This window comes from Rhincodon typus, chromosome 24, assembly GCF_021869965.1.
Source record: "Rhincodon typus isolate 14 chromosome 24, sRhiTyp1.1, whole genome shotgun sequence".
In the NCBI taxonomy this organism is placed as follows: Eukaryota; Metazoa; Chordata; class Chondrichthyes; order Orectolobiformes; family Rhincodontidae; genus Rhincodon; species Rhincodon typus.
In genome coordinates, this window is record NC_063355.1 from 8,197,157 (window position 1) to 8,224,317 (window position 27,161).

At 43.8% G+C, this 27,161-nt stretch overlaps 1 protein-coding gene across 2 annotated transcripts in view; it reads left to right on the top strand.

Moving 5' to 3' along the window:
- LOC109920459 (apoptosis-inducing factor 3) overlaps positions 1 to 27,161 on the top strand; it is a 121,933-nt gene that overhangs the window by 55,748 nt on the left and 39,024 nt on the right. For both annotated transcript variants that reach the window (XM_048611544.1, XM_048611545.1), the window contains exons 3-9: positions 9,202 to 9,418; positions 10,822 to 10,931; positions 13,158 to 13,267; positions 17,949 to 17,993; positions 20,254 to 20,350; positions 24,148 to 24,260; positions 26,949 to 27,035. In XM_048611544.1, the coding sequence (XP_048467501.1) occupies positions 9,202 to 9,418; positions 10,822 to 10,931; positions 13,158 to 13,267; positions 17,949 to 17,993; positions 20,254 to 20,350; positions 24,148 to 24,260; positions 26,949 to 27,035 (779 nt within the window). The remainder of the gene's footprint in view (positions 1 to 9,201; positions 9,419 to 10,821; positions 10,932 to 13,157; positions 13,268 to 17,948; positions 17,994 to 20,253; positions 20,351 to 24,147; positions 24,261 to 26,948; positions 27,036 to 27,161) is intronic.

Below are 27,161 nucleotides of genomic sequence, written 5' to 3' on the forward strand. Positions count from 1 at the left end.
GGACGAACCCTAATTTTATAATAGTGTCCAATCATTCTAAACTGACCAAAAAGAGGAAACATCCTTTCCACATCCACCATGTCAAGACCATTCAGGATCTTCAAAACTTCAATCATGTTACCCCTCACTCTTCTAAACTCCAGTGGAAACAAGCCCAGCCTGTTCAACCTATCTTCAATGTACAACCCACTCATTCTAGGTATTAACCTAATGAATCCCCTTTGAACTGCCTGCAATTTATTTCCATCCTGTCTTAGAGAAGGAGGCTAAAACTGTACCCAGTATTTGAGATGTGCTCTCACTAATGCCTTGTATACCTGAAGTAAAACATCCTTACCTTTATGTGCAGTTCTTCTTGTGATAAAGGATAGCAGCCTATTGGCTTTCTTGATTATATGCTGTACCCAATCACTAACACTTTGTGACTAACACACTGGAACAGCTAAATCCCTCTGCATCTCAGAATGCTGCAGTCTTTCTCCATTTAAGGAATGCTGTGCTTTGTTATTCTTCCTGCCAAAGTGAATGACATCATGTTATTACCCATCTGCCAAATTTTTTCCTGATTCACTCCACCTACCTCTATCCATCTGCAACTTCCATTAGTCTTCTTCATAACCTACTTTCCTACCTATCTCGATGTTGTCTGTGAATTGAGTTCATGATTTTGCTCCTCATATCTGAGTCATTGGTAAATTGTAACAGTTTGAGGTCTGAACAGAGACCTCAGTGGAAATCCATTCATCATGTTCTAACAAAGATATAACATATTTACTCTCTGATTTCTGCCTTAGATGAAGTGGACAGGGAAGACCTGTTTCTGCTAGGAGAGAGGTCAATCATCAGGGAGCACAGATTTACAGTGAATGGTAGACGGATTAGAGGGTACCTGAGAAAATTCTGTTATACTCAGAGATTGGTGGGTGACTGTAATTTCCTGCCCAGTTTGGTGTTTGAGTTTGAAATCCTCATCTCATTTATAAGGAACATTGATGTGCACCTGAAGTATTGTAACCTGAAAGGCTACGGGACAGGTACTGGAAAGTGAGATTAGAAGGTTTGTTCATTTATACAATAATCATAGACCTGATGGGCTGAATGACCTCTTTGCATGCTGTAACTTTACTAATGGTTTTAATGTTAATCCAAATTCTATGTACAGTACTTCAACTCAGACATGACATTATACTTAACAATGCATTTCATTTTTTATACATTATGCCTCCTGCCATTAACCTAGATTCAATGAGTTATTTTATGGACTTACCCACTGTGAGGTATTGCTTTTAATCTGAAACCTCATATCACACATTATTTTCCATATCAAATGATTTTATCCCCGTAAAATTCCTCTTAGATTTCACCAAACATCAAATTTCATCTTTCACTGTCTGGTCATTCCACTGTCTTATCAATAATCAATTGTAGCTTCTTATTCTCCTCAGAACTAGTCACTGTGATTCTTGTTTTAGTGTCGCCTGCATCTTCTAAATGTTTTATCAGGAATCCTGATATAGTTGGCCATTTGTTTAATTTCTTGAGCATGGTCCACTGGATTTCCTCCAAGATATTTACCATGTTATTGTTGCAAAGTTTTCAATGAGTGGATGTGGTTTGTAATCCCAAACTTGGAAGTCATAAAGGACAACTCATTCATTCTTGGCATTGGTCTGTTCTTTCCAGTGAAACGAATGACAAAACAGCCAGTGTACTGTAGAGTATGGTACATTACAGTTTTGGGTCAGGCACAATAATGATGATAAAATCTGTCAAGTCAAGCTGTCCCAATCCTCTTACAGAGGTCACTGCAGTTATGTGGTGAGGTTGAACATGATAGTGTAGGTGCTCCTACCAATAGCTTCCGGGTATACATTTCTCCAGGGCCTATGCGGTCTAATATGGGTAAGTATTGGCACCTTCTGGTCTAACTAGAAGAATCTCTTGTCAAAATTAAGATGCTAGTTATTGCAATGGTTTACATGTTACAAGGATATGTTTTACATCACTGCAGAGACAATTGGTAGGACCTAATCCTAGTTTTGTTTCCTTCAAGGTCTTCTGTTATTCTTCTGTCCAATCTTCATGCCAACAGCACAGTGGATGGTGCAAATGCCATTCAAATAGTCTTAATCATTTCAGGCCAATTTACAAGATTTCCCACAAGCATTCTTCACATTATATTATTGTTAAGCATTTGCTTGTAACAATTTCATTTACTGCTAGTCATCTCCCCCACTCCTTGACTTTACAAATTCAGATGATCTAGAACATAGAACAGTACAGCACAGTACAGGCCCTTCGGCCCATGATGTTGTGCCAAACTTTTACCCTAATCCTAAGGTCTATCTAACCTCCACCCCTACCTTATACTATCATCCATATGCCTATCTAATAGCCGTTTAAATGCCCCTAATGAGGCCGACTCCACTACCCTCTCCAGCAATACATTCCACGCCCCTACCACTCTCTGAGTAAAGAACCTACCTCTGACGTCTCCCCTGTATCTACCTTCACTCATTTTAAGACTATGCCCTCTCGTAATAGCTACCTCCACCCTAGAAAAAAGTCTCTGGCTGTCCACTTTATCTATACCTCTGATCATTTTGTACACCTCTATCAAGTCACCTCTCATCCTTTGTCGTTCTAAAGAGAAAAGCCCTAGCTCTCTCAACCTTTCCTCGTAAGACCTTCCCTCCATTCCAGGCAACATCCTGGTAAATCTCCTCTGCACCTTTTCCAACACCTCCACATCTTTCCTGTAATGAGGTGACCAGAACTGGACACAATACTCCAGATGTGGCCGAACCAGGCTTTTGTATAGCTGGAGCATAACTTCACGGCTCTTGAACTCAATCCCTCTATTAATGAAAACTAACACACCATACGCCTTCTCAACAACTCTATCCACCTGGGTGGCAGCTTTCAGGGAACTGTGAACATGAACCCCAAGATCCTTCTGCTCCTCCACATTGCCAAGAATCTTTCCGTTAACCCTGTATTCTGCTTTCAAGTTTGTCCTTCCAAAATGAATCACCTCACACTTTTCAGGGTTAAACTCCATCTGCCACTTCTCAGCCCAGCTCTGCATTCTACCAATGTCCCTTTGTAACCTAGAACAGCTCTCCGCAATGTCCACAACGTGACCCACCTTCGTATCGTCTGCGAACTGACTAATCCACCCTTCCACTCCTTCATCCAAATCATTTACAAAAATCACAAATAGAAGAGGACCCAGAAGAGATCCTTGTAGTACACCACTCGTAACTGAACACCATGTTGAATATTTTCCGTCCACTACCACCCTTTGTCTCCTAAGGGTCAGCCAATTCTGAATCCACTCTGCCACATTTCCCCCGAAGTTCAACTGTTCCCTTTAAATGTGCTCCCTTCAGACTTGGAAGAGTGGTAATTTGTTGGGCTGGAGATAGTTGTCGCAAATTGTCTTCCTGATGGTCTGAAGTTTGTATTTGTCTCTCAACTGGAGGATCTTTCAGCTTTTGATTTTCCTTCATGGCAATTGTTGTCCCTCCTCTAGCAGATAATGTTTACAATCACAGTTTCCTGAATCTTTGCACATTGCAGGTCTCTTCATCGTGGTGACTTTAATGGGGTTGAATCTGTGTTTTCCATTCACCTGTAGATCTGTACTGAAGTAGGTGGAGTTATTCCTTCAATTTGTTGATTATTTTGGACTTTCTCATTCACTTCCTTGCTTGAAGATTCAATCGTGCTTGACACAATCCCTGATATTTGTAATGGGATTCTTGTGTGAAAGATGAGCAGCTCAAATATTCTTGGAATCCCTAAAATGTGGAAGCAGGCTATTCAGCCCATCGAGTCCACACTGACCCTGCAAAAAGCATCCCACCCAGACCCACCCCCCCTACCCTTTCTCTGTAACCCTACATTTCCCATGGCCAATCCACGTGAACTGCACATCATTGGACTATGTAAGGAAATCAGAGCATCCGGACGAAATCTGCACAGATGTGGAGAAAATGTGCAAACTGCACACAAACAGTTGCCTGAGGGTGGGATCAAACCCAGGTCCCTGGTGCAGCGAGGCAGCAGCACTAACCACCAAACCACCAGGCTGCTTGAATTTGTGATGTCCGCATCTCAACTTGAATCTGCCATCACTATTTGTTTCCCAGATTGTTTCAATCTGAGTATATTTTTAAAAGGAAGAGGGCATCACTGAGGCCAGCATTGTTGCCCATTCTAATTACCACTTGAACTTTGTCAGGGCCATTTCAGAGTCAACCATGTTGCTGTGGGACTGGAGTTACATGTAGGCCAGAGCAGATAAGGATGTCAGATTTCCTTTCCTAAAGATGGGGTTTTATGGCACTCAGCCATAGTCACATGGTTGCCATTAGGCCAGCCTTTCTTTAATTTCACTGATTTCATATTTCGCCATCTGCCATGGTAGGATTTGAACCTATGCCATAGAATTACAGAGTCAAGGAGTCAAACAGCACAAAAACAAACCCTATGGTCCAACTCATGCATGCTGACCAAGCCTCCCAAACTAAACTAGTCCCACTTGTCTACATTTGGCCCATATTCCTATAAACCTCTCTTATTCATGTACCTATCCAAATGTCTTTTAAATGTTGTTACTGTACTCACATCTACCACTTCCTCTGGCAGTTTATTCCACATACAAACCACTCTCTGTGTAGAAAGTTGCCCCTCAGATCCCTTTTAAATCTTTCTCCTCTCGCCTTTAAGATATGGACCTATTTTTGAACTCCCTTACCTTAGGAAAAAGACCTTTACTATTCACCTTATCTATGCCCCTCGTTATTTTATAAACCTCAATAAAGTCACCCCTCAACCTCCTAAGCTCCAGTGAAAAAAGTCCCAAGCTATCCATCCTCTCCTTATAACTCAAACCCACCAGCCCCAGCTACATTCTGGTAAATCTTTTCTGAATCCTCTCCAATTTAATAATATCCGTCCTATAGCAGGGCAACCAGAACTGTACACAGTATTCTAAAAGAGGCCTCATCAACGTACTGCACAACTTCAACATGAAGTCCCAGCTCCTATACTCAAAAGGTTTGAGCAATAAAGACAAGCATGCTAAACACCTTCTTAACCACCCTGTCTACCTGTGACACAAATTTCAAATAATTATGTACCTGAACCCCTAGGTCTCTCTGCTCGACCACACTACCCAGGGCCCTACCATGAACTGTATAAGCCCTGCTCTTGTTCACTTTACCAAAATGCAATACCTCACATTCAACCAATTTAAACTTCATCTGCCACTCCTCAGCCCATTGGCCCAATTGTAATCTTAGATAACCAGCTTCACTGTCAACTATACCACCAATTTTTTTGCCATCTGCAGACGTACTAACCGCCCCTCCTAAATTTTCATCCAAAGCATTTATATAAATGACAAACAACAGTGGATCCAGCACCGAGCCCTGTGGAACGCTGCTGATCACAGGCCTCCAGTCCGAAAAACAACCCTCCACCACCACCCTCTATCTCCTACTGTTAAGCCAATTTTGTATCCAATTGGCAAGCTCACCCTGAATCCCATGTGAACTAACTTTACTAAACAGTCTATCATGCGGAACCTTGTCAAAGGCTTTACTAAAATCTATTTACACAACGTCTACTACTCTGCCCCCTACAATCATTTTGGTTAAATCCTCAAAAAACTCAATCAAGTTTGTGAGACACGATTTCCCACACACAAAGCCATGCTGACTATTCCTAATCAGTCCTTGCCTCTCCAAATGCATATAACTCCTATCTGTCAGAATCCCCTCCAACAACTTACCTACCACTGATTTCAGACTCAATGGTCTACAGTTCCCTCCCAGACTTCTCCTTATAGCCTTTCTTAAATAAAGGCACAACCTTAGCTACCCTCCAATCCCCCACCACTTCATCCTTGGTTATAGATAATACAACAGAGCATTAGCCTTAGTCTCTGGATTAAAAGTCCAGTGAGAATAGCACTATGGTACTACCTCCCAATGGTCAATGACCACATGTTGAGTATACCATTCATCTGCTGTCCATTTGCTTGTGTTCCTGGTTCAAAGAAAAATGCAGGAAGGCATGCCAAGAGCAGTACCAGGCATACCTAAAAAATAACTGGTGAAGCTGCAATACAGGATTACTTGCACAGCAGAAGCAGCGAGTGGGATAGACAGAGCTAAATGATGCTACAACCAATGGATCAGATCTAAGCTCTGCCACATCTGGTCATGATTGGTGGTGATCAATAAAATAATATTCTGGATGAGAAAGCTGCATAAATTTCCCAACGCTGGAAGAGCCAAGCACATCAGTGCAAAAGATAAGGCTGAAGCATTTGCAGCAATGTGGCAAGTGGATGATCCATCTTGGCCTCCTCCAGTGGTCCCCAGCATCACAGATACTAGTTTTCAGGCAATTTGGTTCACTCCAATTGAATGTTTGGAAGTACTGGATACTGTAAAGGCTATGATAACATTCTGGCGATAGTATTAAAGACTTATGCATCAGAACATGCTGCTCCCATGGTCAAGTTCTCCTAGTACAGTTACAACACTGGCATCTACCTGACAATGTGGAACATTACCCAGGTATATCCTGTAAACAGAAAGCAGGAGAAATCCAACCTGGCCAGTTATGATACCACAAATATTTTCCGAACACTGTGCAGACCCGCATCGCAGCTGAAATGGAAGCATCCCAGCTTTTGCAGCCTTAATGAACTTCCCTGAAAAGTTTCCCCTGTTAACCCAAAACTGCTCACACCATTAATTTGCCCAACACTTACCCACTTTTAATTACTGTGTTTATGAGGCCCGTGACTCACTGATTCCAGATTGCAAGTTTCCGTCTTTGCCCCAGTTACCTCTGTGGTTTGCTAATCGTGTCCTGTAGTATCTGTGTGTTATGGCACCCAATCTGAGCTGCAAGTTATTTTTTTAAAAAATTACTGCACTGATTAAAGCTTTCCCCTCGTCGCAAAGACTTTAAAAGTATAAAATCTCCAGTCTCTGCTTGCTCAGTGGCTGGGCTCAGACTCGGGTTCACTGTGCCTGCACTTCTGCCTCAGAGCTGCTCTGAAAGTGGGTCTGGAAGGTGTTCCATCGTTCTTTGAAGTAGTCTTCAATGTTGGGTTTTGTTCTCTGGGGTTCATTAGACCCTCAGATCTCTACCAATGATTTTCACACAATGAGCATGAGCAGTTTACCACTGTTGATCACCAGTGTATGTGTTGGTGTATGTCTCTCCGGGCCCACATGGCGTCCTGTGGATGACAATAGTTAACTTCTCACCTTAACTAGAAAAGTGGAGAAGATACAGCTTATTCCATCTCTGCTAATATCTACATGCTCCAATGACATGAGACACATTATTACAGGCACTGATAGGAGGTGAGCTCTAAGGCCTTCAGGATCCTTAGTTAGTCTTTCCTTTGATTCTCATGGCAACATCATTGTGGGTGGCACTCAGACAATCTGTACACTTTCAATCAAACAATATAAACACTTTCACATCCATAGACAACAACTGATGTGAGGCTAATGTGGGCTCTTTAGCTCAAGCTGTAAAAATCTCCATAAATTCATTGTTAGGCCGATGGGATTGCCTGTGAACTTAAGAGACCTTTGAAGCTGCTCCACCATTTATTTAAACTGTGGTTGAACTGTGCCTGAATTCCATGAAATTGCCTTTTGTGAACTAACAAGAATCTTTCAATCTTGGTCTCGAAAGCTCCAATTGTCTCTGCATCCATAGTCTTTTTCTTTTGTTAATTCATCCACGGGATGGGCACATCACAGGCAAGGCCAGCATTTATTGCCGATCGCTAACCACCATTTCACAGGGTGGTTAAGAGTCAACCACATTGCCTGGCATCTGGGCCTGAAGTTACAGGTAGTCCAGACCAGACGATGAAGGCAAGTGATCCTACCTTAAAGGGCAGCAGAGAACCAGATGGTCTTTTACACCAACTGATGATCGCTGCTATGATCATGATCACTGAGACTAGCCGGATACGATTTCAAATTCCCGTAGCCATGGTGCTGGGATTTGAACCCATACGTTCAGAACATTAGCCTATGCTGCTGGATTGTTCATCTGGCAACATCACCACTATGCCAGGCCTAAAGAAAATTCCAGAGTACTATTACTGTTTGCCTCTCCTGAATGACCTCATTCTAATTTGAAAATTTGTTCTAGATTGTTCCACCAGAAGAAGTAATTTCTTTGCATTTATCCAATGAAATCCTTTTAACAGTAAACACTGTAATCAGATCATCTCTCAATCTTCTTTTCTAAGTAATGCAATCCAGGTTTATGTAATCTGTTTTTTCCTAATTTTGTAAGGTCAAGGAAATTATATCTTCACTGTAAATATAGCATGTGTGAATGGTGCTGTATTGTCATGACCTCAGGTCACATGGAACTGGCACCTGATTCAAAAAGGCTCCCAGCAAGATGTCTTCTCATACCATCCTCTGAGGAGAATCATGTTCATTAAAGACCATTGCTGTTCAATGACAACAGTGACACTACAATAAATCTAACCTGCTATCATTCTGGTGAATTTACATTGCACCTATTTCCAGGCGAAGATGAACCTTTTGAGGTGTGGTGCCAAACTCAGAATTCAGGATGAAGGTCCTGTACAAGCGAAGCATAATGTCCTTCTCTTTGTAATCTAAGCCCTTGAGATGATGTTCATCCTTAGCAAGAGGAAGCAAAGTCAATGAGAATATATAGGAGCAAATTACTGCAGATGCTGGAATCTGTACTCAATACGAAAAGTGCTGGAAATTACAATGGGTCAGCTCTGATGAAGAGTCATCTAGACTCGAAACATTAGCTTCCTCTCTCTCTACGGATGCTGCCTGACCCATTGTGATTTCCGGCATTTTTTTGTTTTCAATGAGAATATATTAATATACAATACAAACTATGTGAATTTGTGGGCACAGCAAACACAGTTTATTAGTGAACATTCTAAAGACTATATAAACTTTTGGCATGTACTCTGTCATTGATTGAACATGCTCAGTTATTATTTGGAATATTCTGGAATTTGCTGCAATGCCAGCCATGTATGTTGGCATATTCACAAAATATGTGAGTCCTATTTCCAATAATATGTGATGACTGTTTTAGCATTTAGCATTGTGTTGGTTTATCCTTCCTTTGTGGTCATTGTCTATTTTTCAGTTGAAGTCAAGGTTGAAGTGATGGCCCCTGACAAGGAGAAGGAGAAAGAGAAGGAAAGCCTTTCACCCAATGGCAAAGTCAGCCCCATGCCTACGTGCAAGGCCAACGGGAGCACAAAACACATAGATGAGCGGCCCGTCACTGTTGACCTCTATCAGAATCCAAAGGACATGGTGGAGGTAGCAGTATGCCACGTCAATGAGCTCCAGGATGGACAGTAAGTATCAGGGCATGAGCAGCCTCTGAGATTCCTGTGCGACAGGACTAACACTGTACCAGGGAAACCATCTTAAATTAGTTAATCTAAAGAATGAGATCGCAGTTGGAGACCTTGTTCCAGACAACACTTATCAAGATATTAGTGCAGCAAAGACATAGAAATATAGAAAAAAGGAGCAGCAGGAGGTCATTCCATCCCTTAAGCCTGTCCTGCTATTCAATATGATCATGCCTGATAACCAACTCAATCCCCTCTTCCTGCTTTCTCCACATAACTTTTGATCCCTTTAACCCTAAGAATTATATCTCACTCTTTATTGAAAATGTTTAATGTTTTGGCTTCAACTGTGGCAGAGAATTCCACAGGCTCACCACCCTCTGGGTGAAGAAGTTTCTCATCTCAGTCCAAAATGGCCTATCCCATATCCTTTGGCTGTGACTCCTGGTCCTGGACTCCCCAGCAATCAGGAACATCCTTCCTGCCTTTACCATGTCTGGTCCTGTTAGATTTTTATCGGTTTCTATGAGATAATCCCATCATTTGTTTACTTACTGTTTACTTAGTTAATGAAATTAATAAATTAATTAATCAATTACTTTATGTAAACCACTGCTCAAGATCAGAGAGTAGGCAGGAGGTTTCCTTCATTCAATCATTGTGTTGTTTTCCAATAGACGACCTCAATCAGAAATTCAGGGCTCAATCTGTTTGTTGAGATGTTTTGAAACTGAGCTGAATTCTTTGATAGTCAATAACCCAAAGTATGGGATAGTCTGTTGAATGACTGGCATCTGCGTCAGATAAATAGTCAGAAGCAAATGCAACTTGTACACAACAGTGCTTCCTCCTCACACTGTCCAGCTAATTCAACCTGCCCTGGGAATACAGTGAAATTGACTGGACTCTGAAGAGTCAATCAGCAAAATGGCATAAGTGACCCAGCAGTGCCACCAACAGGAATGTAGCTATATTGCAGCTCTTTTCACAACTTCAAAATGTAAGTGAATCTCTGTCACAATGCCCAAGCGGAGGAGGGCAGTGGAGATGGTTGCTCCTATACAATCGGGTACACACAAGGCGCCAGGAATGGAAGAATATAGCAGTCGCAGAGGCTTTTAGGGCTGGGGGAGGTTGCAGAAATGGGGAAATGGCCAAGCCTATTTGAACGCGAGAATGAGATCATGAAGACGAGCCATTTGCACATTACAAGAGCACAGGGGGGTCTGTTTCACAGGGCACACCTCCTCCATTGTGTCACACAGTGATAGGACCAGGCAAGCAGTATCAGCCGCAGAGAGTTCCTACTTGTGGGTGAGGTGGGGTGGAGTCAGGGGTAGGAAGGTGTGGGTTAAGCCTAAGAAAGCTAGACTGTGACTGAAACAAGTGTTTTGCACTTACAGGATGCGAGAGGTGGACGTGGCCTGTGGGAAGGCCCTGCTGATTAAAGAGAGAGGAGAATACTGTGCAATAGGATATAAATGTCCCCACTACGGAGCTCCCCTGGTAAAAGGTCAGTGTGCAGTCACGTGGACAAAGTTACATACAAACATATGAATTCAGGCCATTCAACCCCTTGAGTCTGCTCTGCTGTTCCATGAGATAATGATTAATCTGTAGGTAAAAACAAACCCACATTCCCACCCACCCCCAATAACTTTTCACCCCGTGCTGAGCAAGATTTGATTTGATTTCTTATTACCACGTGTACCTAGGTACAGTGAAAAGTTTTGTTTTGTGCGCAGTGCAGGCAGATCATACCATACAAAGTACAATAGGGTAATAGAATAACAAGAATCTAACTACTTTGACCTTAATAAATATTCAGGACTCTGCTTTGGGAAAAGAGTTCCAAAGACTCATGACCCTTCTTGAGAAAGAATTTGCCCTCATCTCTGTTTTAAATGGATGACCCATGTTTTTTAAACAGTGATTTCTAGTTCTGGATCATCCCAGAAGAGGTAACATCCTCTCCATACCCACCCTGTCAGGATCACTCAGGACTTTACATCTTTCATACAAATCCAGCAGATACAAGCTTCACCTGTTCAACCTTTCCTCACAAAACAACCTTCCCATTCCAGCTATTTGTCTCATTAACCTTCTCTGTACGTGCCTCCAATACATTTGCAACCTTCCTTTAATAAGGTGACCAAGAAGGGCTCTCCTTCTCAATCTTTCCCCTCGCCTGAGGCTTGGTGACCCTCAGGTTAAACACAGCATCAGTTGTCTCTGTCTCTCTCTAATAAGCCTTATGGTCTAGTAGGACTATGATGACTTCACCGACTGGACTCCAGATGTGGTCTCCCCAGGGCCCTGTACATCTGAAGTGTAACCTCCCTACCTTTGTATTCAATTCCCCTTTTTGATAAATGATGATATTCTAAGAGATTTGCTAATTACTTGCCGCATCTGCAGACTAGCTTTTTACATTCATGTGCCAGGACACCCAATCTCTGATTTAGATAATATGCTTCTTTCTTATCCATCCTGCCAAAGTGGACAATTTCACATTTTCCCCATGTTTTACCCCATTTGCCCACTCAGTTTATCCCCATGTCCTCTTCACCACTCACTTTCCTACCTACCTTTCTGTCATCAGTGAATTTAGCTGTCATTTCCTTTTGTCCAAATCATTGAAATAAATTATAAACAGTTGAGGCTCCAGCACTAGTCCTTGTGTCATCCTGCCAGCCCGGAAAAGACCCATTTCTGCCTACTGTATACTTCCTTTTAGTTGGTCAATTACCTATCCATGCCAAAATACTGCCCCCGACATTCAATGGGGTATCTCGAAAAAAATCTGATCCAACAAGTTGTTAACTGGTGAACGTTCAAGTAGCAGAGGACAATAGTTAACAAACAAAGGACATGAGGGGCAACGCAGATCTCACATCCACAATTAGGGATATTGGATGGTCATTCACCTTGGGAGCCTGATCTTTGCAACAATGGCTAGTCCCTGTCCAGTCCTTTAACAAGGGAGGCAGCATGGTGCTGTACAGAAGATGGGACAGTGAAAATTGCTTCCCTCAATTTTCTCCTGATTAATCTGACGATGATTAAAGGCACCACGTTTCTCTCTAGGGATCGACAAAGTGGAAATGTTTGCCTATATGTGTACATCAGCCAAACAGGAGGATGCAGTGTATACTTCCCACAGGTTGCACTGCAGCAAATTGCCAAGGCTTGTAATGTGGCACAGTGACTTGTACCATCCAGACTGTCCTGGGCTCCAGATTGACGGGAGACACCACAAACAGCAAGTTCCTCACCAAGACACACACCATTTCCAATTCAGGCTCCTCCATTCTTCACTGTCACTGTGTAAATATTCTGCAAGTCCCTTCCTAAGAGTATTGTGGGTGACCTACACCATACGGGTCAAGATGGTGATTCACCACCACCTTATTAAGGGGAATTAGAGACGGGTGAGAGATGCTGGCTAAGACGAGAGTATGAATAATTTGACAGAATGAGGCACACGTATGTTGTACAGACTCAGACGAGAGTGAATAGTTCTCATTTGCCCAGTCTGCGCTGCACAGGGACATAAACTGACACAAGAACACCTACCAGCTAGACTGGAGAAGAGAGAGGTGATTTATTACTCTTATTTCCTAGTATATATTGCTTCCATATTTTTGATTATTATAATCTAGAAACTGAACAAAGCCTCTGTGTGTTAACTGTGCCAGCAATTTGACTCATTGTAAGTGGCTTGAATTTCTATCCTCAGGTGTTCTGACCAATGGGCGGGTTCGGTGCCCCTGGCATGGAGCCTGTTTTAATGTTGCGACGGGGGATATCGAAGACTTTCCTGGACTGGACGGTTTGCCCAAGTTTCAGGTAACTCTTGCCCGGTCTCCTGCTGCTACACAATCTCCATCCCCCACCCTTGGCACTGTCCATTGCTTCTCTGGGGTGGTCAGGCACTGACCAGGGCACACTCCAAGGGCAGCAACCACTTGCAACATCCTCCTTGCCCCATCCACAGACATTGGCATCAGACATGTACCACATCAGCATTGCACGCTACAGTTCTTGCACTTTGGAGCACATCAGCACCTTTCCCATTTTTTACTGGGCAGGTCAGTGCACACAGGGATGGGCATCCATTTCATGGTTGGACCAGGTTGCATCTCAGGGATCCTTGCTTGCTCTCTCACCACTCACTCACTCCAAACCGACTTGGATGCTCACAGCACTTCTGCCTTGCCTTGCCTTGGCCCTTCAGCTGAATCCTACAGCTTCACATTCCTCCTATCCTGACTTATCCTTTATCAGGCAGCTGGTCATGGTTGTCAGTGGTCATCAGTCAATGGCTGGCCAAGCTGTTGTATGGCAACGTGCCATATCAATCTCACACCTACACCACATGCCAGCAGCCCACGTGACAATCACACTGTGTGTTGCTCAATTGGATGGCGCTGGCTCAAAGTCTAAGTAAGATAGTCCTCACTCAAGTCAAGGCATCCAGCCTTCAGTCAGCCCTCCCTCCACGGTAAGTTGAGGGCAGCCTCTAGTATCAGTCCAGGGTCTTGGGCACAGTCAGGTTGAGGTGGTCAGGGTGCCCGTACCTCTACTGTCAGGGGAGTGAGCCACGGTCAGCTCTGTGGGTCCAGTGCAACCAGGGGTATGTCTGTGAGTTCTGAAGAAGGGTCACTGGACCCAAAATGTTAACTCTCCTGATTTCTCTCCACAGATGCTGCCAGACCTGCTGAGATTTTCCAGCAATTTCTATTTTTGGTTATGTCTGTGAGGGTGGGGACTTCAATTACGTGCGATGAGAGGCCCTTCAAAGGACAACAACATCAAACAGAACATACCCCACAACCCCACACAGTACGGGGAAAAGACACCTGGATGTGAACCTTGGGCATTAACTCACTGAGTGGAATCCAGATCCTGGCCCCAGGTTCTCTTTACTACATCACACAGCATCGGGATAATCCCATTAATCGCTTTGATGCACAGGCCACGTATTGCTGTTTGGAAAGATTCACACCAGTTGCCAAAATTACAAATACCCTTCCAAGGTTCAAACAATTCACCTTCACACCTTCAATAATAAAACCTAATTAGTATAGAGGATTGTGAGGCTCCGTCTCTTCAATCTTGTAGTTGCTGCTAGACACATATGCATTCTCGCAGGTGATGATGAAATGTGAACATATGTTTACAAATATGAAAACGTATTTCCAATGAAGTGTTACCCATTCCACTTCTATGCTTTCAGAAGATCATCTTCTTCCTTCCCCCCCAACTATGTCCCTGACCTTGACCCTGACTTAACGGTAAACCTAACCCTAACTCTAACCTTGACCTTTACCCTGACTCTGACCCTGACACAGAACCTAACCCAAACCCTAACCCTAACCCAAACCCAAACCTTAAACACAACCTTGACACTAACCCTAACCCTAACCCTTGCCCTAACCCTGATCCTAACACTAGTCCTGGCCTTGACACTGACCTTAACCCTAACCCTGAACTTAACCCTAACCCTGACCTTAACCCTAACCCTGAACTTAACCCTAAACCTGGCGCTAACCCTCGCCCTAACCCTAACCTGAGCCCTGACCCTAACACTGACCCTAACCCTAATACTAATCCTGACCCTGATCCTAACCCTAACCCTCGCCCTAACCCCATTCCTGACCCTAACCCTAACCCTAACACTAGCCCTGACCTTGACACTGACCTTAACCCTAAACCTGGCACTAACCCTTGGTCTAACCCTGATCCTGATCCTAATCCTAACTTGAGTCCTGATCCTGACCCTAACTGTAACCCTAACACTGGCCCTGACCCTAGCTCTGACCCTGACCCTGACCCTGACCCTAACGCTATCCCTAATCCTGACACTAACCCTGACCTTGACCCTGATCCTAACCCTAACACTAACCCTAGTCCTGACTCTGACACTCACACTCACACTGACCCTAACTCTAACCCTGACCCTGAACCTAACCCTATCCCTAATCCTGACACTAACCCTGACCTTGACCCTGATCCTAACCCTGACAATAACCCTAGTCCTGACTCTGACACTCACACTGACCCTGACCCAGACCCTAAACCTGACACTAATCCTGACCCTAGCCTTCACCCTAACCCTAGCCCTGACCCTAACCCTAATCCTGACCCTAGCCCTAGCACTGACCCTAACCCTGACCCTGACTATAATCTTAACCCTGACCATGACCCTAACCCTGACCCTGATCCTAACCTGATCTGACTCTAACCCTAACCCTAACCCTAACCCCAACTCTAGCCCTAGCCCTAACCCTAACCCTAACCCTAACCCTAGCATTGACTTAACCCTGACCACCTCTGCAACCCCCCACATTCTCACAAACAGAGGGTTAAAGTTCAGCGATGTTAACAGTACATTGACAGTGACAGTAAAGGGTCCGTAGCACAGCAGTAGACAATGATTCTTTCTTGGTTGTCGGGACATGGAGATTTAGGCATCACCACATGAGTAGTCCCAGTCCTCACTGGGCAGGGCCAGGCCACTATCCTCAGAGGGGGTGAAGAGCCACAACCCATCCTAACACTCCCCGCTGTACTGTGGGCTGTTTACTCCTGGAATTAGACAAACGGAGGGACTGAGTAAGATAGAAGTGGGTGTCACAGCTGTTAGGACACAGCAGGCCAGGCAGCATCAGAGGAACAGAAAAGTTGATGTTTCAGGTTGATGTTTAGACCTGTGGCTCTGACTCCAGCATCTGCAGTTCTTGCTATCTCAGTGACACAACTGTTAGTATTGGTGCAGGTGGGAGTGAGGTGGCAAGGTGCCCCAAGTGAGTGAGGAGGCAGCACAGAGGGCATGCGGTGTGTGGGAGATAGAGTGGGTAAGATTGAGCGAGGGAAGGTGTTGCACGTAATAGTGAAAATGTTGGAGCATGGTTCTTGGAGGGAGGTGAGTGCAGGAGCAGAGATAGAGTGAGTGCGAGGGCACAAAGGGAAGATTCAACTTTCACTGCTGACTGCCCTACAATGCTGGGCTGCATTGACACGCCTGACAGCTGGCAAGCCTGGTATCTTGGTCTTCTCCGCCAGTCCAAGGGGAAGAGATTGGGCCTCCTCTGCCAGTCCTAGGGGAAGAGAGTGAGTGTCCTCCGCCAGTCCTCAGGGAAGACAATGGGCCTCCTCTGCCAGTCCGAGGGGAAGAGAGTGATGTCCTCTGCCAGTCCTAGGGGAAGAGATTGGGCCTCCTCTGCCAGTCTGAGGGGAAGAGAGTGAGTGTCCTCTGCCAGTCCTAGGGGAAGACAATGGGCCTCCTCTGCCAGTCCTAGGGGAAGAGAGTGAGTGTCCTCTGCCAGTCCTTGGGGAAGACAATGGGCTTCCTCTGCCAGTCCTAGGGGAAGAGAGTGGGCCTCCTTTGCACCATCCTGTCCACCAGAACCTCCAGGATCTTATTCACAAAGCAGGATGCCAGTTTCCCTTTATGTGCCATGTCAGCCAGCTCTGGACTGGTAGCACTTGACCAGTTGCACAGTGGCCTTTCAGAGTTGGTGCTGGTGCCAGTAATTCCAGGGTATCTGGGCGGTGGTGTACACAGTGCAGGGGCTTAGTCGATGAGGTGAGTTTGGGACTGTACAGAATCCATCTTCACTGTTGGAGCTGTGTGTCCTGTCCCCCTTGTGAGAATGGGTCACTCGGGGCACTTTACAACCAGCCAGGGTTACAACCAGGGTAAGGGCTACATTACACAATTATAAACTCTTAGCTCCTACCATCCAACCACCACACAAAAAAAGGCAGCTGGTTGGCACTGCCTGGGAGGGTAATATAGAAACCCTACAGTGTGGAAACAGGCCATTCAGCCCAACAAATCCACACCACCCCTCCAAAGGGTATCCCACCCAGACCCATCCCTCTGCATTACCCATGCCCAACCCACCCAACTTAAACACCCCTGGCAATTTAGCATGGCCAATCCACCTAGCCTGCACATCTTTGGACTGTGGGAGGAAACCAAAGAACCCAGAGGAAACCTACACAGACACGGGGAGAATGTGCAAACTCCACACAGACATTTGTGCGAGGGTGGAATTGAACCTGGGTCCCCGGCACTATGAGGCAGCAGTGCTAACCACTGAGCCACCATGCCATCCAGTAGAGGCAGGAAACTTCACTTCCTTTAAAAAGTATCTGGATGAGCACATGAAATGTCACAGAATCAAGGCTGTGGGCCAAGTGCTGGAAAGTGGGATTAGTGTACATAGGTTGGCATATACCTGATGGACCAAAGGGCCTCTTCTGTGCCTTAACTTTATGGTTGCAAATGGTCTGTGCTGGTGTTAATCTCTGCACCAGCCTTCCCTGCACCCCTCCACCTTATTGGCATGTCCTTCTGTTCTTTTCTTCCTCATGTACTTACCCAATATCACTGTAAAACTGTCAAACATGACTGTGGTCTCACTGCATTGCTGGATCTGGAGTAATTCTGTGTCTTATTAGCTTGTTCAATCTGTGTTATATAAGTCAACACTTTAACACCTTTCGTTCATCTTCACAGGTCAGAATAGAAAAGGAGAAAGTGTTGGTCCGAGCAAGTAAACAGGTAACAGTGCCCTTGTGAAGTTTGTCTTTTAATTTGTTCTGGGAGTGAATTCAGCCTCAAATTGATGAAATGAAAGTCTCACCTCACTGCACTTTAACTGTGATATATCAACTGGGTTTGTGTGGGGTTACCTCATACTGAGTGCCCTCAGGTCCGCACAACAAAACCTATCCCAGTTCACTGCACAGGGTAAGATCTGACCATTTATTTATACAGCACAGCCTAAAGCCATTTGGCCCATTATGTCTGTACCAGCCATTTGAAAGAGGTATACCCTTGCCCCCACCCCTCACTCTTCCTCCACAACAATTTTTCTCTATTTTAAGAATTTGTCTGATCCTATTTAGTGAGTGCCATTGAACCTGCTTCTACCAGGCAACACACTCCAGGTCCTAACTCGCTTAGCAAAATAATCTCCTAAAATAAAAACAAAGTACTGAGGAAGCTGGAAAATTGAAATAGAATCTGATAGTGATAGAGAAGCTCAGCAGGAGTTAATGTTTTGAGTCCAATATGGCTTTTCTCTTTCACCTGCATCTAATCTGACCGGAGACTTGGGCACTGGGTCACTATATGTCATTGTCTTCTCTTTGAGAAGGGTGAAAATGCATCATTCAAAAAATAAAGCAGTGGTTTTTCCCTGCTCATTGTTGATTTTCTATTTGTGCAGAACCTGTTCCCACCGCTTTGCTGCAGCTGAGTTGAACCTCCATCCCTCCACCACTCAACTCCTCTACTCCTCAACTCCTCAACTCCTCAACTCTTTCAACTCTCAACTCCTCCATCCCTCCAGCCCTCTACCCTTCCACCCCTCAACCCCACAACTCCTCAACCTGTCAACTCCTCCACCCCTCAACCTCTCAATCTCTCCACCCCTCAACAACTCAAGTCACCCTCGTTTCAGTAGGATTGAGACCTCCCACCCTGTTGTTACAGCCAGACTCAGTGATCCCCACTAGTTGTGGCATTATGCCACAAACTCTGACCAAAAGCAAAATTCTACACAGCACATGTGGGAAATTTGAATTTCAAAAGGGAATCATATTGTGATAAAATGTCAACTGGAAAGGTTAACTCTCTTTATCTCTCCAAACCTGCTGAGCGATTGCAACATTTTCTGTTTTTCTGACGTGCTCTAAATGGACAGCACATTTATTCTGTTAAAAACAAGAAGACATGCGGATGCTGTAAATCAGGAACAAAAACACAAGTTGCTGGAAAACCTCAGCCGGTCTGGCAGCATCTGTGAAGAGAAAATCAGAGTTATTGTTTCGGGTCCAGTGACCCTTCCTCAGCAACTTCTGTTTTTGTCGTTGTTGACACTTATTCTATTAGTTGCTGCTCTATTCTGAATACTGATTTGAGAGGCTGTGGTCTCAATTGAAATTTAGAACCATCTGAAATCTTGATTTTGAATGTTATTTCTTTCCCCTTCACTGAGGACAATAAAGGTTCAACATGCAGTCCAAATTGCACTGATGCCAGATGTGTTATTCATTTTTTACTTGTGTTAGAGTTTTATTTGTGACTACTGAGCGTGGAGGGAAGAAGGAGAATTGCTCAGAACACTAACAGCTAACTGCTTCCGGTGGGATTGTTCGCTTATACAAGACACTTGTGCCTCAGTTGGAATACTGTGTACAGTTCTGGGTGCCACACTGTAGGAAGGATGTGAATGTATTGGAGAGTGTGCAGAAGGGATTTATGGGAATGTTGCAGGGATAAGAAACCTCGGTGATGACAGTAGATTGGAGAGTTCAGAATTGTCCTCCTTGGAGAGAAAAATGCTAAGAGGTGATTTGATAGAAGTTTTCAAAATCATAAGGGCACTGGTCAGAGTCTACAGGGAGAAACTGTTCCCATTTGTGAGAGGATTACAAGAAGGTACAGGTTTAAAGAGATTTGCAAAAGAAGCAAAGGTGATGTGAGAGAAAGCATTCTCATAGAATGACTACTTAGGGCCTGGAATGCACTGCCTGGAAGTATGATATTGCGACATTATTGGATGATTATTTGAATAGAAACATTGTGCAGGGTTATGGGGGCAAGGCAGGAGAATGACACTCTCATTTGGAGAGCTGGTGCAGATACAATGGGCTGAATGGCCTCCTGTTGCACCATGACACTTCTGTGGGTATTGGATTCATACGGCACTGTCTCACCACATTGTCAGTCAGCTCTGATGGGACAAAGCCCTGTGGAGTCCTCCCTACCAGAATTGTTGCCATTGTGATTTTGCCATCTGTCTTTTCGCTCCCAGGCTCTTCAGTTGCAAAAGAGGGTGAAACGGATGTCAAGGTGTGCTACTCTGAGGGACAGCAGCTTCAGCAACACCAGTGTACTCATCATCGGCTCAGGTAACTGTGTGTGTGTCTGTGTGTGTGTCTGTGTGTGTGTGTGTGTGTGTGTGTGTGTGTGTGTGTGTCTGTGTGTGTGTGTGTGTGTGTGTGTGGTGTATCTGTGTCTGCCCATGTATGTTGTGGGGAGGGACAGCCACATAATGGGGATAAAGAAAGGATACAGAAATAAACATTTGCATTTATATGGCACCCTTCATGACCTAAGAATGTTCCAAAGAGTCCCAAGGCCAATTGAGTACTTTTTGAAGAGCTGTAACTGTATGACATTTGCCAATAAGGAACACAGCAAGGTGCCATAAAAGGCAATGTAACAATGACCAGATATAATCAGGATTTTAGATGTTAAAGAGAACATAGAACGTAGGGGAAAACATATAAATTAAGCAAAGGTGAGTGACAGGTCAAAGACTGGTCAAATGTAAAGAAGAGAATGACTAAAAGGTTGTTAATAAGGAGGAAGAAATTATAGAATGAGAGAAAGTTAGCCAGAAATATAAAAACAGGTAGCAAGACTTTTTTATAGGTATCTAAAAGTGAAAATAGTAGGTAAGGTGATTGTTGATCCTCTAGAGGATAAGAATGGGGAGGTAATGGGAGATAGTAATAAAAAGGCAGATGCAGTTAATAAATGTTTTGTTTCTGTCTTTGCTGTGGAAGATACAAACCATCCTAGTGATAACTGTAACTCAGCAGCCTGAAAGAAGAGAGGAATCTGATGAAATTATCGTCTTTGGGGAAACAGTATTGAGTAAAAGGATAGAGCTGAGGCTTGAAAAGTCTTCAGGTCCACATGGACTTCATCCTAAGGTCTTAACAAAGACCTTTATGAGGTAGTAGATGAATTGGTGTCAATTTCCCAAAATTCATTAGTTTCTGAAACAGTTCCATCAGATTGCAAAGTAGTAAACATAACTCATGGTGACAGGTTCCTTCAGGAGTCTGTGCTGGGGTATCAAATTTTTAAAATTTATATCAATGATGTACAAGAGGGTATCAAAGCCAGGGTGGCTAAATTTGCAGAAAGATTAGATGGAAAATAGGTGACATAACAAGGATGCAGACCAATATAGTTGAGTGAATGGGCAAAAGTCTGGTAGAAGGAACACAAGGAGGGAAAATGTTCATGTTGACGGGAAGAATTAAAAAGCAGAGTACTTTTAAAAGGAGAATATCTGCAGAATTCCAAGGTGCAGATGGATCAAGGTGTTCTAGTGGATGAGTCACGAGGAGTTAGTATTCTGATGCAGCAAGTGGTCAAGAAATCCAATGGGATGCTATCCCAGGTAAAGAGAGGGATTGAACATAAAGGTACGGAAGTTATGCTTCAATTATACCGAGCAATGGTGAGACCACATCTTTGATACCATGTGCAGTTTTGCTGGCCTTATTAAAGGAGGATATAAATGCATTTGGAGGTGGTTCGGAGGAGGTTTGTTAGATTGATACCTGGAAGGAGTAGGTTGTCTCATGAGGAAAGATTAGACAGACTGGGCTTGTTTTGAAGTTTAGAAGAGTGAAGAGTGATTTGATTGAAGTTTACAAAATCCTGACAAAGTGGACGTGGAAAAGATGCTTCCCTTTCTGGTTGAATCACAATATTTTACAATCAGGGTCACAATTTAGGACAGAAATGAGGAACTTTTTTTCTTTGAGGGGGTTTGAATTTTTGGAAGTCTCTGTCTCAGAAGGTGGTGGAAGCAAGGTGATTTTATGGCATTAAAGCAGGCATAGACAGATTCTTATTGGAGAGAGGAACCAAGAGTTCTTGGGGTAGATGGGAATGAGGAATTCTGAATGACAATAAATCAGCCATGACCTTAGGGAATGGCTCAAAAGGGTTAGGAGCCGTTTGGCCTATTCCTACTCCTATTTCATCTGGTCATATTAGTTTATAGAATCATAGAATCCCTGCAGTGTGGAAACAGGCCATTCAGCCCATCAATTCCACACCAACCCTCCAAAGAGCATCCCACCCAGACCATCCCCCTACCCAATCCCTGTAACACTTCATTTCCCATGGCTAATGCACTTGACCTGCACATCCCTGGACACTATTGGCAATTTAGCATAACCAAACCGCCCTAACCTGCACATCTTTAGACATATGTTGGTCAACAAATTAATATTGATACGTTTTTCTACAAAATAGTGCCACTGAATCTTCTGCATCCACCTGAGAGATACACAGGACCTCAGTTTAATGTCTCATCTGAAAGACTGTGCTCTCAACTGTCGAGCAGTTGTACCCTGTAGTATCAGTCAAGAATTTGTGTATTAATCTCTAGAGAGGGACCAGAGCTTCAAGGAGAGAATGCTACCATTGGATTCATAACTGGCACTAGGATCAAAGACAAGCCATAGTGCGGTACTGATTCAGACCAATGTGCCAAAGTGTCTCTGTCCAAGAATATTAAAACACGGGGAGTATCTATCTTGATCAAGGAGATAGATTTGGGAGTGTTTCCTGAATCAAGGCACAGGCCCCATGAGACAAGGAATGACAAGAGAAACAATCAGTTAAATGTAATCCAAGCAGTGATGGGGTCACATTCAGATTAGTTGACTTATGAAATATACTGCACACAGTGCAGTGAATGTAGATTCTATGTAATCAGACTAAGAGATAAGATAAAATAGTGTAAATCTAGCAGAATTATGACAAACACCAAAGAAAGAGTAAAATAGGCATGAGATGCAAAGTGGAATTGTAAAAATAAACTTACTGAGATTAATACAAACCTACAATTAGGAAAAAAGCAAAGTCGGTGTTTAATGGAATCCTTAAAAAGAGCTCAGGGTAATATTGCAAATTAAAATAAGCAATGACAGACTTCTTGAATAATTACCTCAGTTTTCATAGTTGATGAAGAGGACAATATCCCTGAGCTTCCAGGGAAATGAATAATGTATCAAGAGCCAGATTTCATGAAAATTAGTGCTGCTAACTGCTGCCTGTTTCTGAATCCAGACCAAGCCCCATTCACCCTGTGCTCACTGACCTACACTGGGTCTCAGCAGACCACCACCTTGGTTTTACAATTCTCAAATCCTTTTCAGCCTTGCCGCTCCATACAACTGTAGCCCTCTCACATCCTCAAACCCCAAAGTATGACCTCATTCACTTCCGTTGCCCTTCAGTGACAGTGCCTAAACCCTGATGGTTTCCTGCTTAAACCTCACCACACTCTGTCTATCTCCTTCTTTAAAACGTTTCTTAAAATCCATCTCTTTTGACCAACATTTGACTTTCTGTCCCAACACCTCCTTTATTGGCTTAGTGCCAATTCCCGTCTGTGTTTCTGTGAAATGCTATGGTATACTTTATGAAGTGAAATGTGCTCTATAAAGACAAGCAGTTTTTCAATTCCTTCACAGGATGTGACTGTCACTGGTTAGGCATTTATTACCCATCCCCAATTGCCCAGAGGCAGTCAAGTGTCAACCATATACACCTTATATCAATATCCCATATCACACTTAGGTCAGACCAGATAAGGCCAGCAGATTTCCCTCCCTCATGGGAGGAGAGACTAAAGGATATTAGTGAACTAGGATTTTTTGGGGAGGGTAATATTGATTACACTAGGCCAGCTCTTTATTCTAGGTTTTATTGAATTGAAATTTTGTGGTCTACCATGGTGGGATTTGAACCCATGTCCCCAGGTTTGGGGTTCTGGATTGCTAGTCCAGTAACATTACGATTACACTGTCCCTTCCCCTTGGTGGCTACTGGTTGTATCTCATTCATGGCAGTGAGTGGAGCTAATTATTTGTTCTATTCAATCTCCCCCAAGGCCCTGCAGGACTGGTCTGTGCAGAAACTCTGAGACAGGAAGGCTTCACAGAACGCATTGTCATGTGCACTATGGAGACACACCTGCCTTACGACAGACCTAAACTAAGTAAGGTTTGTATCTGTATCTAAAACCCACCCCTGCCCAATGTGATGGCATGTGCGAACAGACACAGCCAACTCTTGTTTGGGAATACTGGACTGTGCTGGACAACTGGTATTTCCAGACAGGAGCCTGTGATAGTCAAAGAGTTGAATGTATTGACCCAGGAGGCTGTGCAGTGTGGATTGACAAGAATAAGCTTGGGATTAAAACGGGTTGTTAGGTGAGTGGGTTGCATAAACTTGTCTGGCATGTTCTTGAAGGTTGAGGCTGGTCTAATTGAAGTTCTAAATGCATTTGATAGGATACAATTTTGTCTGGCGTCAGAGCGCAGAAAAGAAGGACATTATCTTAAAATTAGAGCTGGACCTTTTAGTGGTGGAATCAGTAGGCCCTTTTGTGAATCACTATTTTTATTGGAAATCTGGAATTCTCTTCCATCAAAAAGGCCACTGCATTCTGAGATATTTGGAACTTTCAAGACTGAGTTGAATAGATTTGTACTAAATAAGCATTCTGTGGGATACAGAGCTACGGTGAGGCAGTTCTGACTCATTGAATAGCAGAGTAGACCAGAGGAGCGGAATGGCCCAATTTCATTCCCACATTCCAAGCAGTGTGCTGACAGTCATCCACAGAAGATGACAGGGGTTGGCCCAGTGCTAATTTGTGGTAGTTTATAAAGATTGAATTGTTAGGATTCTTCCTCCATTTTGTCATCTTTATTCCTATTTATGAACAGTGCTTCCTCTTATTCTTAATTCCTCCTGTCCTGAAGTGAAAGAGTTTTGTTGAGTAGAATCTCACAGCCTTGAATCATTTATATTGTCAAGGAGCCTCTCTTCATGCATTTTCCCTCTCAGAGAATACCAGCAGGATGCGAACATAAGAAGGAACAGCAGGAGGAGGCTATTTGGCCCATTGACCCTTCTTTCCCATTCAATAAGATCATGGCTGATCTGACCGTGGCCACATTTCCACTTTTGCGGCATGTTCCTCATAATCTGAGACTCCCTTGTGGATCAATGATCTGCCTAACACCGATCTCGATGGCACAGCTTCCAAAACTATTTGGGGTAGGGACCTCCAAAGATTCCTGGCCCTCCAAGAAGTGAAATTCCTCCTCATATCCATCTTGAATGGGAGACCCATTGTTCTGAAATTATATCCTCTGAGCATCTCCCTGCCTGCCGTCCTTGTCTACTGCACCACAGTAATTCTCAGCTGGTGGTCGTGTTATGGGAGTCATTTTAAACATGGGTGATGGGGTAAAGCAACCATTTGCTACATGCTATATGCTATATCTGAGTTTCAACTGAAATCAACGTAAAGGAAAATGACACCGCAGAAATTTGACAGACCTTTCAACATCGTCTGCATTGCACCATTATCTGTAGTCAACTGCCATGGAATTTCTAAGGGGCAGCAGGAGCGTTGTTGGAATTGAGCCCCATGTTGATCCTAGGTTGCTGAGGCCTTTATAATGGAAGCAGAGGTGAACTTATAGCTGAGGCTCAAGAAAGGAGAAGCAAGTGAATCAGAACAGGAACTATCTGTGGAACTGAATCTGATTGGTTTCAGGTTCCAAACTAAAGCATGTTGGAGATTTAGAGGCTGAGTTGATATTGATTCTGATGGGTGACTGTTTACCCAGGGGTTGTATTTTTGATTTTTGGGGTGTGCCTGATATTTGGCTTCAAGGGAAGAGAGGAGATTTACTCGAGGTATTGTGACAGGGAGACCAAGTTCCTCACTCTGCTATTCCACCAGGATCAAAAGTGCGAACCAACTGTTAGGCTGTCAGGCTGACCACTCCACCCGAGCAGTAAGCCCAAAGCTGCTAGTAGTTTCAAAAAATTAATCTTGAGATATGGGTGTCACTGAGAAATCCAAAATTTATTTTCCATTCCTTTGTGGCCCTTCAGAAGGTGCTGGGTATGGACTTCTTATTGAAATGCTGCAGTCCACGTGCCAAGGTACACATACAGTGCTGCTAGGTCACAGAATCACAGCTGTTACAGAGCAGAAAGAGGCCATTTGGCCCATCATGTCTGCACTAATGGTACAAATGAGCAATTCACACATGCAATGCGCCTGCCACCTCACATTGCTCAGCACATTCTTTTTTATAGGAGAACAGTGTAGTTCTTTCGATTGAACCTGCCTCCACCATAGTCTCAGGTTGTTCACCTTAGACCTCAACCACTGCTGTGTGATAAACATTTTTCCTCATGTCAGTTACTTTAAATCTGTGCATTTTTTGTGCTCAATACTTTTACAAGTGCAGACAGAGTTTCCCTGTTGAGTCTGTAGGGAGTTCCAGGATTCTAAAGCAGCGACGATGAAAGGACACTGATATGTGTCTACGTTAGGATATTATATGACTTTGAAGGGAAATTCCAGCTAATGCGTTGCCATACACCTGCTGCTGATCCTTCTAGATGGTGAAGATGATGAGTTTGAGCAGTATTATCAAGTTCAACGTGAGTGCATGGTCTCACTTTGTACATAAATCTCTTCCATGGCTCTTTATAAGTATTGTTTTAACAAAGAAAAACATCAGAATTGTACTTTACACAATTCTTTGTCTTGTGGAAAGCTGGGCTGTCATGTTTGTAAGAAGAATAGTGAACTTTGCACCATTGGGATCGGATGCCTGTTTCTGTCACAGTGTTCATAGCTATCTCTTGTGTTTTCAGTCCCTCGAGTGCCAGGCTGAGCAGATAACTCTGCGTTCCAAAGAATTCTTATCCCAGTACGACATTGAGGTACAAACAGAGAAGGAGGTAAGCAAGCAACAGAGCTGTTTCGTTTCTTTCTGATAATGTAGTCCGTCCTTAGCATGACACTCAGAACATCCTCCACCCTCATTACAGTTCTCAGGAAGACCCTCCACCCTCATTACAAGTCTC